This window comes from Fusarium subglutinans (assembly GCF_013396075.1).
Source record: "Fusarium subglutinans strain NRRL 66333 chromosome Unknown NRRL66333_c0000313, whole genome shotgun sequence".
NCBI classification, from domain to species: Eukaryota; Fungi; Ascomycota; class Sordariomycetes; order Hypocreales; family Nectriaceae; genus Fusarium; species Fusarium subglutinans.
The window spans coordinates 23,950-40,314 of NW_023502376.1; the positions used below are offsets into that span (position 1 = coordinate 23,950).

At 47.3% G+C, this 16,365-nt stretch overlaps 7 protein-coding genes across 7 annotated transcripts; 4 read left to right on the forward strand and 3 right to left on the reverse strand.

Annotated features, from left to right (window-relative positions):
• Positions 1 to 833: 833 nt before the first annotated feature.
• On the reverse strand, positions 834 to 1,988 carry FSUBG_13156 (uncharacterized protein; the record flags this gene model as incomplete). Its single annotated transcript, XM_036678018.1, has 4 exons — positions 834 to 868; positions 1,047 to 1,307; positions 1,360 to 1,732; positions 1,782 to 1,988. 4 exons carry the CDS (start codon positions 1,986 to 1,988, stop codon positions 834 to 836), a joined length of 876 nt encoding a protein of 291 aa, XP_036531382.1.
• A 940-nt stretch (positions 1,989 to 2,928) lies between these two features.
• FSUBG_13157 (uncharacterized protein) lies at positions 2,929 to 4,430 on the forward strand (the record flags this gene model as incomplete). Its single annotated transcript, XM_036678019.1, has 4 exons — positions 2,929 to 3,037; positions 3,153 to 3,666; positions 3,708 to 4,326; positions 4,395 to 4,430. The coding sequence occupies 4 exons, from the start codon at positions 2,929 to 2,931 to the stop codon at positions 4,428 to 4,430; spliced, it is 1,278 nt and encodes a 425-aa protein (XP_036531383.1).
• A 652-nt stretch (positions 4,431 to 5,082) lies between these two features.
• Positions 5,083 to 7,182, forward strand: FSUBG_13158 (heterokaryon incompatibility 6 OR allele; the record flags this gene model as incomplete). The annotated part of the gene is made up of 1 exon (XM_036678020.1): positions 5,083 to 7,182. One exon carries the CDS (start codon positions 5,083 to 5,085, stop codon positions 7,180 to 7,182), a length of 2,100 nt encoding a protein of 699 aa, XP_036531384.1.
• Positions 7,183 to 7,298: 116 nt separating this feature from the next.
• Positions 7,299 to 7,619, reverse strand: FSUBG_13159 (DUF636 domain protein; the record flags this gene model as incomplete). Its single annotated transcript, XM_036678021.1, has 2 exons — positions 7,299 to 7,330; positions 7,379 to 7,619. The coding sequence occupies 2 exons, from the start codon at positions 7,617 to 7,619 to the stop codon at positions 7,299 to 7,301; spliced, it is 273 nt and encodes a 90-aa protein (XP_036531385.1).
• A 916-nt stretch (positions 7,620 to 8,535) lies between these two features.
• FSUBG_13160 (C6 transcription factor) lies at positions 8,536 to 10,751 on the forward strand (the record flags this gene model as incomplete). The annotated part of the gene is made up of 4 exons (XM_036678023.1): positions 8,536 to 8,882; positions 8,932 to 8,959; positions 9,012 to 9,467; positions 9,522 to 10,751. The coding sequence occupies 4 exons, from the start codon at positions 8,536 to 8,538 to the stop codon at positions 10,749 to 10,751; spliced, it is 2,061 nt and encodes a 686-aa protein (XP_036531386.1).
• A 355-nt stretch (positions 10,752 to 11,106) lies between these two features.
• On the reverse strand, positions 11,107 to 12,300 carry FSUBG_13161 (uncharacterized protein; the record flags this gene model as incomplete). The annotated part of the gene is made up of 5 exons (XM_036678024.1): positions 11,107 to 11,202; positions 11,249 to 11,419; positions 11,472 to 11,776; positions 11,989 to 12,188; positions 12,248 to 12,300. 5 exons carry the CDS (start codon positions 12,298 to 12,300, stop codon positions 11,107 to 11,109), a joined length of 825 nt encoding a protein of 274 aa, XP_036531387.1.
• A 424-nt stretch (positions 12,301 to 12,724) lies between these two features.
• FSUBG_13162 (ankyrin repeat-containing protein) lies at positions 12,725 to 15,397 on the forward strand (the record flags this gene model as incomplete). Its single annotated transcript, XM_036678025.1, has 2 exons — positions 12,725 to 12,816; positions 12,877 to 15,397. 2 exons carry the CDS (start codon positions 12,725 to 12,727, stop codon positions 15,395 to 15,397), a joined length of 2,613 nt encoding a protein of 870 aa, XP_036531388.1.
• Between the last annotated feature and the right edge of the window lie 968 nt (positions 15,398 to 16,365).

A 16,365-nucleotide genomic window follows, 5' to 3' on the forward strand; every position in this document is an offset into this window, starting at 1 on the left:
GATAAACGGAAAAGGTTGGCTCGGCAAATAGTCTCATGATCAATATTCAGACTGCATTTCAGCTTCGAGATTCACGCCACAATCACAAAATGATACCCGAAAGGGCTGTGGACATTGTTATATCCAAATCTAGAGATATCCGGCCTGTTCCGTTGAAGATTTACAATAACGGTCTGTAAGTTGATGGCTGAGGTGACGCGGCTTTTGTTGGGTTGCAATATTGAATGCAATATGCACTGCGACACAACCTCAACGTTTATGCAATGCAGTCATACGAGGACCACAGTATCTGTCAGACAGTGCTTTGCCGCTTTAACGAAATCGTCGTCATGGCTTGACTTATCATGAAGTTTGTGTTTTCGGCAGTTGTCCAGACTATCCGAGCACATGCAATAGGTCGCCAGAATTCTCTGCGGATAGTTCCCAAGCTGCTCCAAGTCCGTCTTTGGGTTCGGTATCTACGTTGGAGCTGATGCTTATCAAACTCCTGCTTCAGCAATGCCGTCGCAACATTGGCTCAAGCTTTGCCTACTGAGATTTTGGTTGATTTGTCTTTAGATCCTGTTTTTGAGGTAAAGCTCTCAGTGCTAGGTCTATCAACTCAAAATGATACTCTTGTAAATACTTCAGGCAGCACGCAAACTACCCACACAATTGCCCAAGAACTCTACAGTTCGATGAAAATCATTAAAGAGTCGTCAAACATCAATCTCAGAGTAAAGCGTAGAGTTTGGGGATATAAGTAGCATATGAGCCCTTTGAGAGACATGGCATAAGAAATCTTCAGTACTTGTATCCGAGTTAAATTGAGTATATTGTTATCTGAGCACCCACTAGGGAGTCTGAATAACTAATTGATCCATAGGATCTATGAGTGAATGTAAGTTCAAATGTCACACTACCGAGAAGACGGCGCATCTTAATGCGAATCATCCATATCCGCTTGTCCAACTAACATCCCCACCGAGGCTGGCAACGTGGACGAGGGCATCCGCAGCCGCAACTGTAGCAACCGCACATGTAGCCCTGGCCGCAGCCGCAGCTACAGCCTCTATAGCATCTGTAGCCACCACCGCAATAGTTGCCCCAGTTGTTGCCGTAGCATCCACCAGACTCGGCTTTAGTAGAGGGCACAAAGTCTCCATCTTGGCTGAAAGAACCGACGGTGTCGCGAGACCCGGTCTTGGTAATGTTGTAGACCGTGTTATTGGCCAAGACGTAGGCCTCAAAGTTGCCGCTGTCTTTGTCTTTGGCGACGATGAGGCTATTGACGGTATCGTCAAAAGAGGAATCAGGGAGAGTGTCCTCTGCTTGAAGTTAGAATGACTGAAAATAGGGGAAAGGTTAAACTATGCTTACCAGTCCAGTCACCGGACTCAAAGTCCCGAGTGTGAACGTGGATCTCGTTATCTTCTCCGAAGAAGCTCACAATGAGAGCCTCGTCGGTCGAAAACCCAGCAATTGGAGTTCCAGTTGCTGCGGATCCAGGGATGTCAAATTCCTCAGTCCACATATCGGAATCCTTATCGTGCTTGATTGTCTTGATAGCACCATCAGGCGCCTGATACACGACCAAGTTCATGCTAGGGAGCCCTGCGACAGTGACGTGCCCTTGATCATGGACAGACACGTCACCGAGGCCTTCGAGCTCGGCTTCATCCCACTCCTCAGAATCCTCATCATACTCACTAGCCTTGATAAGACCATCACTATTGATGTATACAGCGAAGATCTATTCGTCACATATTAGAGTAGTTCCGCTTGCAATTTGATGTACTCACCCTGTCTTTGGCCACAGCGTAAGCTGCAGTTGAGTGCTCCCTCAGTCCAGCGGCAACCATCCGCTGGTCCTTGAGCTCCTCGCCATCGTAGACCCTCTCGACCAGACGACGGCCCTGAATGTCGATGAAAGTAAGATCGCCGTTGGGAAGGGTGTTGTGGCCCGCAGAGTGAAGGGCACGGGCGATAGTTTTGATTTCACCGCTCATGATGAATTCTCAGGTCTCAAGAGATTTAGTGATATGGATGTTGTGATAAAAAGGTACGAAGAACTTGATTGCCATGCTGTAGTCTGATACCGTGGCATGGCCTCCCAATTTATGGCGTCGAAAAAGAGCATCGTCATACGTCGCTGTCTCAGAACCATGCCGCTTTAACTGCAAGCTGCTGTAGAGATTTCGGCTATGAAAAAATCTATCCAATTACATAGCTAGGATGGTGTCCGAGTCTTAGACATAAGGTGTGCTTTGACTCCAATACTGCGAGGTGACATCACCCTGCCTTTCAGCTCTCCGCATTTATCTACTCCCTGCATATCTTGACCCTGCAACGCACAGTACGCGTCTTCTCTTCCAACCCCACCTTGATAACGGTGGTGTTGCGTATAGTTATGCGACGTTGCACAGAGTCTGATGTTGTCTGCTGATACCATGCAGCTATCCTGAAGAGAAGAAATGGTTTGCAAAAGGCTGGCTGAGCAGACCAAAGTCCCAAATAGTTGGTGAATGGGTGACCTCCATTTCGGCTTATTTGTTGAGTTATAGCCGGCACGGCACGGCCCTCGCTTGAGAGGTCGTAGTGCTTCTGGGAGAAACTGAATAAGGGAAGTGATCAGCAACTTGTCAGAGCTGAGCTCACCAGGTGCATGAAAAATTGAGGAGGTTGCTGATCTGACAGGAGAGGTCTAATTGCTTCCAACAAAATGTTGGATCCGGTAGGTGATCAGCAACTCGGTGAAGCTGAGCTGACTTGTGATCCAAGCAACCTCGAGCGGGGTGTTGTTAATGGTAGAGTTTCTCATGGGGTCGCCGCTGAAGTAGCAGCCACTGGTCACAGGTCAATAATCAGCTATCTGGCACCACAAGCAGCTAATCGGACTGATAGATCTTCAATCCACCTGTTGCTTCACTTCAGTCAAGCCAAGACAAGATGGTATCATCATTAGTTCCCCAGAACCTCTGGCACCGAGACCGTCGAGGCGGAGATGCTGGCAGAGAGCGAGAGAAAGACCCAGTTCGTTATGGTATCAACTCTATCAGTGACTCTGTTATCGGCCAAGCAGTCGCGAAGCTAAGATTTACCAAAGATGGAGCCGGCAAGTATCCCAAGAATCTCAATGCTTATTCAATCACTAACACGACACTTGGTTGTAGAGAAAGGTGGCAATGGCTTCTTTGTCAATATTCCTGGCCAGGACAAAGCAATCATCTTCACAGCAGGCCACAACCTTATGGATGAGAACGGCAAAAGGACCCAGAACCTTCGGGCCTGGTGGTCTGACCTTGGGGAGAAACACAAGGGGGTTGAGATCCTTGAGAATGATACTCGCGTTAGCAAAGTCTTTTCGACCAAGCCTAACGAGGAGTCTGCCATTGATGACTTTGGCATCATAATGATCCCCAAGAACAATAATGATCCCCCTCCCAGAACAGCCTTTGGATTCGCGCTAAGACTTGCTGAGGAAGAAAGACTGGAAGGCATCTGCAATATCTCCAGCTATTTGACCACCGCCAAACCTGGCGAGCCGCCTACACGCAGTACAGGACGCTTCGTCAATCCTATACTGAAACAGCATCAGCTTGAGTATCTGACGTATACTGAGGCTGGTGTGAGCGGCTCTGTGGTATGGACTGGATACAATGGATCTCCTGTAGCAGTGGCTATCCAGTAAGTAGGATTACCATGATAATTATATCCCATGCTGATAGAATCAGTAACTATGGTCCCAAACGAAAGAGTCCCAAGTACGGCAGTCGTGGCTCCCGTATAGACATGAAGATGATGCGAGAGATCATGGAATGGACTGGCGTCTACAAAAGGGCCGTTGCCATCATAGCACAACCACTCGGCAGAAAACAGCCACCTCCCCCACTGCCCCTCTGCATGGCGTGGTCCGAACAAGACAAAGTTCTCCGCGTGCACGTCCAAGATGACACTGAACCCACCGCTGAAGAAGCAACATTCGAAGCCCTCCCAGTTTTTTCCGCAGCAATGCTCCTTGGAAAAGAACCAAAGGAGGAGATTGGCTTCGCACAGGTCGACAAGAGACCCAACGCTGCAAAGGACGCGATGCGCTGGGTGTCGTGGAACTTTGACTGGAATAACGTTAGTTTTGCTAGTGCCCTGAGTAGAGCGCGGTTGGTCAAGTGGGAAGTGAAGGGGCCATGGGAGGGGAAGATTGCTGGGATGACGTTTAGCTGGGGTAATACGAGGCAAGAGGTTGTGTTTCGGTTTGATGATGAGGTTGTTAAGAAGTGGGAGCTTGCCCTTCCTGATACTGAGTACACCGGTATTGCGTATCAGGACAAAGGAGATCCAAAGTTCCAGGTATGTTGACATATTGTCTGTCCTTCTGTTGCAGTCTTGGAGATTATACTAACTGATATCAACTGCAGGATTGTTATAAGAGATTTATCATGGAAGATGCTTAGTCCATTCAAGGCCCCCACGTTTACTTGCACTTGTTATCAGTTTGGTTACATGTTTATACTAAAGCTCTCTGCTGTCTTATTCCCTAAATTACTATTATTCAGTCTATAGTTCGTGGAAGATTCTCACATCTTCAAGCTTACCATAAGGCCACAGATAACTCTGCACGTGCCAATCAATTTGACAACCCGCTTGACGCTGTAACCTCAGAGAACTAAATGTTACTCTCGTGAGCCTGAATAAGCTAGCGGTAAACTTCCGAAACATCACAATGTTACATAGTCAATCTGTCCATCCACTTTCACTGTCTCCCCTCAGGTGTGAAAAGACATGCTTACTGTGATTGGGCCGCTTACCTACCACTACGCCCAGCCAAGCTAATATAGTAGACCACCTTATCACAAGTCAGCTCATGGTCTTTTTGGCTGATACCCTGAGAGAGATACGAGGGGAGCGGTTGACTTGCCATTAACCGACCTTTCCCCGGTTCCATTATATTTCACTGGTTACAAAATGCAGGGGATATCAAAAAGACCCTAGGCCGCCTTATAGGGCTACTAGCACCCTCGATCCCTAGGATTAGTCTAGAGGAGGAGCTCTTGTTACCCCTCTTCTGCACATCTCCATCTACATTCTACATCAAGATTCATAATCATGGCGCAATATTACTCGGATGAGCTCGATACCGAGTCCTTCCGCCTGGCGACTCTCTCGACGGACATTCATCCGGACACAAAGACCCAAGTCCCCAGTGTCACCCTCACGAAACACCCCCTCTTCGGAGCTTCAGACCTCCCCTACAATGCCCTGTCTTACACTTGGGGTTCACCGCGAGACAGCCCCCAACTGACCGATAAGATTACCAACACAACAATACTTCTGAATGGGCTATCATTCGAGGTCCAGGCGAACCTTTATGATGCTCTTGTTGAATTACAGGTCTCGTGCTCAGAAACTCCCATCTGGATAGACGCGCTGTGTATCAACCAGTCCAACTCCAACGAGCGATCTCCACAGGTCTCCGTCATGAACCAAATCTACGGAAAGGCAAACCGCGTTATTGTCTGGCTTGGAAAGGCCTTCCCCGAGCTAGAGACTGGACTCAGAGCAGTTGAGAGACTCGGCGCTGCGTCGGTTCCTGAGACGCTTCGCATGATTCGGACGCAGACCTGGGATTTCAGCTCTGATTTGTCAACCATGCCGGAGCGCTATGGTATGGACCCTGTTGACCAGGAAGAAGCTATTGGCTTGGTCGCGCTCTACATGAGTAATTGGTTTACCCGGGTCTGGATCATCCAGGAAGTTTCCCTCACTAGCGACGTGGTCATTCTATGTAGCGGCAGATTCATGGTCTTTGACTACGTGGGTTACACGGCGGCATTTCTGCACTACAGCGGGTTCTTCCAATCTGTAGCGGACCTTATTCCTAAAGACAGGCCTGGTATTTACCTTCGTGGCGGGATCAACATCTTTCATGCAGAGAGAATTCAGTTACTTCGTGAATGGTGCAAAGGCAAGAAGAGTGAGTGGACCGGTGTCCTTGCCATGATTGATCTGGAGGCTGGCCTCGCAAAGCATCATGCAAAGCCCTCGGCGATGGTTCCCCTACGCGTGCTATTCTCAACCTTTGGGATGAAGGCGACAGATCCTCGGGACTCCATCTACGGGTGGAATGGTATCTTGAAGCACATGGCAGCTCAAGAGGGGGTTTCTCTGCCCTTGGTATTCGAGCCAGATTACGATATCGAAACCAAAGACTTGCTGCGAAACGTCGCCTGCAACATCATCGAGACGACTGATTCTCTTGTCTACCTAAGCCTAGTCAAGGACCCCAGCAGGCGGGAAACACCAGGCCTTCCATCTTGGGTTCCTGACTATCCACCGGTTCTATACAATAGTGTCCATGGACCAAACTTCAGATCTATAGGCACTTTCAATTCTTCGAAACACGTTCCCCATTCCCCCAATCCATATCCATTCACCATCACTGGAGAGGTCCTTCGCGTCTTTGGCTTTCGCCTCGGCACAGTCCAGAAGATTGGTGAAGGTTTTCTTGAATGCCTTCAAGGCCGCCTTAAGATGCTCGGCGACATTCTACTTACTATGGATGAGACCTATCCATACACCAACCAGCATGCAGACGAGGTTCTTTGGAGAACTCTGATTTGGGATACTGACTTCACAAATAGGCCCTCGAAGCTCATTCGGCTGGAGGACTTTCAGAGGGCCGTTGCGCATGATTTCGTACGTCCGCTACAGTATTTATTCCAGGAAGCAGAGTCAGCCGCTGCCGGCCATTCTCTGGTCCTTCAATCAATTAGCGACATGGCATACCTGGACGAAATAGGTGTCAAATTCCCTAACAGTATATTCCCCAGCACAAAGCTCCTCAAATCCCTTTGTGCCAGCTCGGACACTTTACCTCAAGATAGTGATGGTTGTGGTGAGGAGGAGCTACAGAAACTTGTGGAACCACTGTCAAAGCATGCTATGCCACCTGGTAATATCATGGCGTCGACGTGGATTTACCGCAGGGCTTTTCTCACTGATACGGGGTATTTGGGCATGGGACATGATTCGACTCAAGCCGGGGATGAGCTTTGGATTATCTCTGGATCTCCTGCCCCGCTGATTTTGAGAAAGACAGGAGAGAGAGATGAGTATTGTCTCATTGGAGAGGCATATGTACATGGCGCTATGCAGGGAGAGGCTGTTACTGATGAAGTGACTTGGGAGAAGATTAAGATAGTCTGAGTCATGATAGAGATATAGAAAGTGGCAAGCATGGTATTTATAGTACTCGACAGTTCTCCAGCAGTGAATCTTGATGGCCATAAAAAGCATATTGGCAGCTCATTCTGGTCCCTTGCCTAGTCCTTGATCTCATTCTTGTGAAAGATATCTGTCTAACAGTCAGTACTTTCACTTTAAATTAAAACAGTCAACTAACCTGGTACTTCTGGCATCCAAGTCTCTCTATACTTGCAGAAGAACTCTCCCTTGGGAGGGAACTTGTCGGGTTCGTCGAAAGTTCCCCACATGATGTATCGAAACTTGTCCGCAGCTTGTTCGCCATATTCACAGATAAAAGCACCGCAATTGTCGCAAAACTCCCGAACTACGCCATTCTCCTGCTTGAAGGTCTTTGGCTTGCCTTGGTCGTAGCTAAAGCCATCGAGTGCGACCTGCATATTGTCAGCGGGTTAACCTGAGTAAAGGAAGGTTATAAACCTTTGTTGTGAGTCCGAAATTGGTTCCAAATGCCCTTTTGCAACTTCCACAATGACAAAGTGATGTTCGTGCGTCATCGGGTGAGTCCAATGAAACGCTGTATTTGACGTTGCCACAGACGCATTTTCCGGTATAGTTGGGCATAGTGGCTGAGATAGTAAGATAGGTCTAATTAATTGACGAATGAGAGTCGGAGCTTGATCGAAGGAACTATAGGAAATAGTGAGAATTTGTCTATCAAGGTGTTGTTTGAGACGTGGCTGGCATATGAATATTCTTTGCTTTCGTGACATCACTCACCGAGTCACCATGCATCATAGTCTTGACGTCAGAGTTGGTGTGACGCTGATAAACGTATGTCTTGCGTTGACCAGACATGGAATCCGTTTGATTTACCCAGACTCCTCCAGGAGTAACCCTACACTCGCTAATATCACAAATATATCTTATTGATTCCACCATCTCGCCAGTAAAGACTCCACGCCTATGTCAATAGAAAAGTACCGGGTAAGCAATTTGTCTCGGAGCCAACACCACCATAACTGAGCATTCCATGTGAAGTAATACGGCTCAATATTATGCCCCGAGTGATCAGTATTATTCCTGAATTGTCCAATTGACTGTCATGTTGAGGAGGCGTGATAGGAAAATTGGTAGTCGGACAATAGTAAAGACCGAGATAGCTTCACGAGTCAGCAAGTAAGCACAAAAGTGGAGACGCCTCGGGACTTAGAAAAGCCCGACACATTCCTCTGATACGAAAAGTCTCGACGCCCAACTCAACCCTGCATATTAAACCCACCTCTTTCTCCCAAAGGGAACCAGACTTTTATACGAAAAAAGTATTCCTCGGGCTTTCAAAGTCCCGAAATCACCATGTCTACCCCAGACTCATCAAAGCCCAAGCCCCATCGGGTCCTCGCTTGCGTTCTCTGCCAACAGCGCAAAGTAAAATGCGACCGCACGTTTCCCTGCTCAAACTGTGTCAAACATGGAGTTCAATGCGTCCCAGCTACTCAGCCTCGTCAAAGAAGACGACGATTTCCTGAGCGTGAGCTGTTGGATAGGTTGAGGAGGTATGAGGAGTTGATGAAGCAGAATAATGTCAAATTTGATCCTCTTCATGAGGACAATGGGACAGAGAAGAGTTCGCCGAACGATTATAACTCTGACAGGGATGAGGAGGGGCCACAGGGGAGAGCTGAGGGTGTAGCTGAGGTCAAGTGAGTCGACGTCCTCAACAACTTATTGAGTTTGAGCTGACCAAGGTAGAAACATTTGGCATGCAATGCGGCAAGGGGTAATAATATCACAATAATCTTCCACTAGAAAAATGACTAACCTATGTTTAGTATCGAGATCCTAGCGACAGCTTCTTCGACACTTTCCGTAACGCCCACGATCAATCATTCAGCAATGATGAACATATGCTTTTCGGCTCTCGACAAACATCCGTTGAGCTATACACTCTCCACCCAGAACCCGCTCAACTCTTCAGGCTCTGGCAGGTATACCTCGACAACGTCAACCCTCTCCTCAAAGTCACGCATACACCTACTTTGCAGGGTCGCATTGTCGAAGCTGCGTCAAATCTCAAAGAGATTCCTTCGACTCTTGAAGCTCTCATGTTTGGTATCTACTGTATGGCTATACTAAGTCTTACCGCTGAGGAGTGTGAGACCATATTTAAACAGACCAAGGAGGAACTCTCGACAAGATTTCAGTTTGCATGTCAGCAGGCGTTGTTGAACAGCAACTTCCTCCGTACGGGTAGTCGAGATTGCTTGACTGCATTATTTCTCTATCTAGTAAGCCGTTTATCTAAACCGACTCTTACTAACACAATTCACTAACTACCTCAGGTGTCTGTCCGCTCAGCTAGCCACCCAAAGTCCATCTCAAGCACGCTCGCCGTCGCAATACGCATCGCTCAACGAATGGGTCTCCAAAGCGAAAACATCAACGCTAGAAGCAGCGTTCTCGAAGCAGAAATGCGCCGAAGACTTTGGTGGTCACTTGTCCTCTTCGACTCTCGAGTTAGCGCTTTGGGAGATCATAAGCCTACGAGTCTAGCCCCAGGATGGGATTGCGCTTTGCCCATGAACGTCAGTGATTCTGAACTTCGGGAGGAAACAAAAAGTCCGCCAAAGGTCCAAGAACAAGCTACTGAAGCTATATTTGCTGTCGTGAGAAGCGAGCTTGGAGAGTATACTCGGAACAGTCCGTTTTATATCGCGTTCACGAATCCGCTCATGAAGCCGTTGGCTAAGAAGCTTCCTGAAGGTGGAGCTGATGCTTTGGAGAAAATGGTAGAGGAAAAGTATCTCAAGTTCTGTGATGCCGACAACCGTCTTCACTACATGACTTTGTGGACGGCGAGGAGTAGTATTGCAACATGCCGCTTGATGAACGACTTTCTGGTCTATCTCGAATCGTCAACTACGTACAACCAAGCCAACCATGAAGCAGCAGTCTCCTACGCCATCGATTGGCTCGAATGTGATGCCAAACTATCTAGTTCACCCTTGACGAAAGGCTTCCGGTGGTTTTTGCAACTCTACTTCCCTTTTCCAGCCTACATAAGAATTATCCAGCACTTGAAAACTCAGCCTTTCAGCAGCGTTGCGGAAAAGGGATGGAAAGTTATGAAGGATAACTATCAAGCTCGGTATGAGGGAGCAGATGCCGATAGATGGCACCCCATCTTCAAGCCATTTGCGAATATTGTTCTATTTGCTTGGGATACAGTAAAGAAGGCTCATGACCAAGCGGAAAGGGAGATAGAGACACCAGAGTTGGTGGACTTTATCAACAAAAAGACAGCGGATATGTCTTTGGATGGAAACGAGACAACTGGATCGCAAGCTCAGGGGATTGCTGGGATGGAAATGGACGGTGTTCAGCTTCAGATACCGTTTGGCTTTGGTGACCCGGGTGTGTTCTTTAACATGGGTGCACAGCCTGGGTTTGATCCCGTTACCTCGACACCATATATGGCGGGTGGTGCGCCGTTGACAGTGGATATGAGTCAGCTCAACTGGGGTTCGATGAATTGGGGAGCGGCTGGGATGGGTGAGAATGGGAGTTGGTAGTGGCATATGAGGGAATAAGAAATATTCAACCGGAGGTGCTGACGATAGATGTGACGTGGAAACGAGGTACTGAGGTATATCACCTTAATGAGATGGATGGGTAGACTTTGGTATCCTACCTAATATGTAATGCGTTATTACGTAGTCTTCGACGTTCTCTGATTGTATCTATCCATGCGACACTACCGATCCTGCTTCTCAGATCTAGGCCAATCGAGATCATGTAGTTGCATTTGAATCCCGGAAATACGGTACTCTATGCCTACGTGGCCCAAATGTTCTGCTTACCATCGAGCTTTCACTTTCTCGACGTATCCATTGGCTTAACATAATATAAACTGTGGTTCTTTCTTCTTCAATTGAATGTCATACCGCCGTGAATGGTCTGATCACCAAGTACCTGGTTCTTGATCTCACCCCAGTTATTATTGACAAAACCCGCAGCCTTTGACTAAGAGATTGTGAGGCTGGGAGCCTTTTGAGGAGGGAACACATACTGTAGGGCTAGCCTCGTCTTCTGGGCTTGCGGAGACTTTGCGTATCGCGGCAAGAACACTTTGATAGCCAGGACTGTCTTCATCAGCAAACTTCGTCATGCTAGAGTGATCTGCGTTAATAGAAGAATGGTCTGAGAACCCCGAAATCCATGAGTTTCGTTCGGGTACAACCTAAAAAATCGAATTAACTTCTAGATAACAAATGATATATGGGGCAAATTACTAAAAAGCCATGCAGCTTCTTGGTTTCATGGAAGAAAGCCACACGAATTTCCTTCTTATCTCTGATACGTTGATGCAATGCTGAAGCAAAGGACTCGGCCAGGATATGTAGCTTCTCTGACTTTTGATCGAGATCTTTGACTTTCTGAGGGTCGGTGGCATGAATGATGTTGACCATGGAGCTTATTATTTTACCCCAAGAAGCCACAGGTGAGCCATAAAAGGGCGTGCCTAGGAAGACCATGCCGCGAGTTTTGTCAGTAATGAGTGATGGGTTGTCAGTTCCATCACCCAAAGCGCCTTTAACTATCGCCTAAGTAATATATGATTAGCGGCAAAGGTTGTAAAATACCTAGGAACAGAAGCTCTCACCGAAGCACAGACCAATCCTCCAAGGCTATGTGCAACAAACACCAATGCGCGATCGGACTGAGCGTTTCGTTAGTTATTTGGTAGTAAGGCAGAGCATTGTGAGCTCACTGTTTCCGTCTTAGCTCGATACCCAGCCAACCTCTCACACAAGTCAGCCGCATGAGACTCCATAGTCCCCTTGGTGACCTCTTCATTGAGGTTGCGTTTAGTCACATCCGCGTCGTAGCCGAATGTAAAAATGCGAGCCTTTGACAGGTCCTGACTAAGGAGTTGTTTGGGCCAAAGGACGCCGTTCTTTGACCAAGTACTAATTCTGTTTCCGAATAGTCCATGGACAAAGACGATACTGCGATGAAAGTTAGATGCCTCCTGGGAATGCGGGGAAGTGTCAGCTGCGAGACGCACTCGAGATCTGCATCCTCGGGGCTGGAAAGCTGCTGAAGGCCAAGCTGTGACATATTGCTATTGATGTTGCTTGCTCTCTTTCTGTCTCTCTACGGTCAAGAAAGAGAAGACTCGTGCTTAAGACGAAAGATGCCCTCAGAAAACCGTCTTTGAATTTATAATTTTGCCGTTGTCTACGTAAATCAGGCTCCAGTACTGTCGAAAAGCTGAAAAAGCGACTCCACCCCGCTGAAGTCCAAGCCGCACTGGTTGGCCAGTTACTGTTGATCGGGTTGAAGCAATCCTTGGCCATGGGAAGTTGATTGGATAAACATAAATTGGGCGTCGACTGGGCGCTTAATCAACTGGGACAGTGTGTGCCGCTCAGGTGGGCTGGGCCGGCGTCAGCAGAAACAAGGCTCGGGATTAAAAGGATTCAGGCCGCCATTAGGCATTCACGTCTACGACTAATTTGAGAAACGAGGTTTGACCTGAAGTATGGCATCGCCGTCTACTACAACTGTTAATGCAGATACTGTCCAGAACCAAGTGTTCAGGGATCAGCATGTGGGATACCAAGTTTTCAATACGTCAGTGGGCTCCAACTGACTGATCGATCACGCAGAGTCCTAGACTGACAGACTAAGCAGGCCTACCGACACCTCGCAGTCGCTTGTGCAAGACTGTCTCCGATCGCTGGCATACCCGACCATGAACGACCGGTCCAATGCTGTTAAGATAGCTACCGGAGGAACCTGCAAATGGCTGCTTGGACATGGGCGATGGAAAAGCTGGATATCTTCGCATCGGGACCTGCTCTGGATTAAAGGAAAGCCGGGCTCGGGGAAATCGACTTTGCTACACTTCGCCTTGCGGGAGGTGAAGTCTTCTTCAGCGGCTAAACATGGCTTGATCATGTCCTTTTTCTTTCATGGGCGTGGCGACGGGTTGCAAAAAAGCCCATTGGGCCTCTTCCGGTCACTTTTGCATCAACTCCTTTCCGAGATGCCTGATGCATTAGGTAACCTAGTCAACACATTCCAACAACGACGAGACGGTATTGGAAAACCGGGAGCTGCTTGGGACTGGGAGCTTGATGAGCTTCAGAATGTCTTCAAGTGCTCAATTGCCGATGTGCTCAAAGGCCGTCCAGTCTGGATATTTGTTGATGCACTCGACGAGAGCGGGGCTGAGAATGCAAAGCTTGCGATTCGTCACTTCAAAGATATACTGCAAGGCCCATCTTCTCGCTCATCGCTTCATATATGTTTTTCCTGTCGTCATTATCCGGTCCAGAACTGGGAGAGCGGCTTTGAAATCCATGCTGAGAAGGAAAACAGGGAAGATATACTCACCTATGTTCGCGCCCAATTCTCCGGTTACAACAATCCAGTTCTCAAAGGATTGCCTGATCGCATTGCTCTCAGCTCTAATGGCCTTTTTATCTGGGCCCGGCTCGTTGTTGATCAAATTCTCGACCTTGACCTGGAAGGCAGCCCCGCTACTGCGGCTCGTATGATCCATGCGATAATCGAAAGATTACCCCAGGATTTAAACGAGATGTATAGCGGAATAGTAAAAGAAATTTCAAGGACGCCAGAAGCTATCAAGTTGATGCAGTTGATGAGCTGTGCTGAGCGGCCTTTGCATCTAGACGAGATACGGTGGGCTATAGCTCTTAACATCGATCCTCTGCCCACGTCACTGGAAGAGGTTAAAAAAAGTCCGGAGTATATTGAAAACGACGAGAAACTGGAAAAGAGACTCAGAATCCTTACTCATGGACTGGCTGAAACCATTTCATCTTCCACTGCACGAACAGTGCAATTCATTCATCAGTCAGTCAAGGACTTCTTCAATACTGGGCCTGCAATGCCTATGACAATGTGGCCGAGATGGCGTATCACAAACATGGAGTTCGGACATCAGCATATATACAGCTTATGCGTGAAATATATGCTTATGGAGGAATGGGTACGTCTCCAAGACCCGGATCTTCACCCACCGGACGATTTCCCCGACGCACCCAGCGAAAAACTACTTTCTGATTTCCCTTTGTTCTCCTATGTTTCCACATACTGGATAGTCCATCTAGAGAAAAGCCTACCATTACTGGCTGTGGGTTCCGACTGGCCCTCCAGTAAGTTTCTGGAACATTGGACTAAAGCATACTACGCCGTATTTGGGAACTCACGCGAAAGGCCACCTCTTCAAATCAACCTTGTGCACATGTTGGCGAGACATGGATTGGACATCCCGCTAAACAAATTTCTTGCAGGACCTGGTATCTTCTACATAAATTCAGTCGATGTCTACGGCCGAACGCCGTTGCTGTACGCTGCTGAAAGAGGGCACGTGCATACAGCTGAGATCTTGCTTAAAGAAGGGGCCAACGCCAACATACAAGACCATTCTGGGGCGACACCGTTACATTGGGCTGTTCTTAGAGGCCATACGAGGACCTTTTCACTACTGATTAGGGGTGGAGCTAACCCTGGACTGCGAGACAAGGGAGGCTGTACTGCGTTGGAATGGGGTATAGAGGGAGCCCAGAGCACCAGCTCTATCTCGTGTGTGAAGACACTCCTCCAAAACACTCCAAATCTCAGCCAAAATCTCAACTATGAGTATCGGCTCATTTGGACCGGCATAAAGTACTCAGCCTACGAGCTAGGAATGCCTCCCATTTCTGGTTATGAGTTCTTCGGAGTTGATAGCGGGTCGAAGCTCTTCGCTCATCCTTATCAAACAAGAAAACACCTGAGCATTGCTTGGATGCCTCAAGAGAAGCCATGCAAAATATGGACGTCTCGCAATCATTCTTCACCTGTGGTCGAAGCCATAAACCGATATGTAAAGCAAGACGAATATCCCATGATGCGTGATGGCAGCAACAGAATAGGTCAAGTACATGTAGATCGGACGCCTCTCTTGCGGGCAGTAGAGTTAGGAAACATAGCCATTGCCAAAATGCTGCTTGCAAATGGGGCAGACCCAACGTTTGAATGCAGTAATGGCTGGTCGCCGATACGGCTAGCTAATGCAAGGAGATACAGCACAGACAAGGTGTTCTTGGAGTTCTTGGGAAGAGAGTATGGTGAAGAAGAAGACACAATCCGCAGGCTTATAGAAGCAACGAAAAAAGCAGTATTTTCATTGGTCTACTTCTAGATATTGTAGTCAAGAATAGATGGGTTATAGGTGGACGAGGATGAATTGAGTAATTCGGGTAGGAATAAATTGAGTTTAGGAACATGTAGTAGAATGCCACTACCGAATTTTGACTGCTGACAAAACCAGAACCAAGATGGGTGATAAGATCTTACAAAATATCAAAACGATCCATACATGAATTAATCCGCCGCCATTGATCACCTCCTGACCCATACCCTCGCTCTTGGATCAGGTATCATATTTCGCGGCCTGCCTTTCCCACCTGGCGATTTAAAGTCATAATGTAAAAGAAAAATTGCCAAGGTAAGTTTCATCTTATTCGACGTTTAGAGCCGTCCAGGACGTGGATGCGTTCCGTACCCGAACGCAGTGTTGCTTATATCTGTCATAGAAAACAGGTATCCTTCCGTAGGTATCCGATCAGACTTACAAAGGAATACTGGGTTGAAGTGCTGTAATTCTGTGAAAAAGTTGTCCAGTTTATGTAGTCGGTTTAAAGATGTCTTATCCCATCTATTACCACGAAGAGTGTGGTTGGCCTCTTCTCTGAGTGGCTCAAAGTACTGTGGATGAGCATACAAGCCGTACACGGCATGTGTCATGGTCATTGTTGTTGGGTGAATTGACGCTAGACTCAGTATCAAGATCCTCTGGGAGATGTTATTAAAACCTTGAATAACTTACTTTAAAGAGGCAAAGCCAGAAAGTGCTTTTTTTACTTTATTCTTTAGTTACTCTTTGAGTATAGCTTTGCTTAATAAAGGTTAATATATAAGGAAGATATTAAAATATAGCCCTCTATATTATTATAACCCTTAATAAATATTATATTAATCAAGTAAAATAATATTAAAAGAGTAATACAAAAGTAAAGTAAAGTAAACATAATACTATAATAGCTATAAAAGCCCCTTAAAATAAAGAGACAAACTACGTTAAAATCATAACCTACACTAACCGTAGTA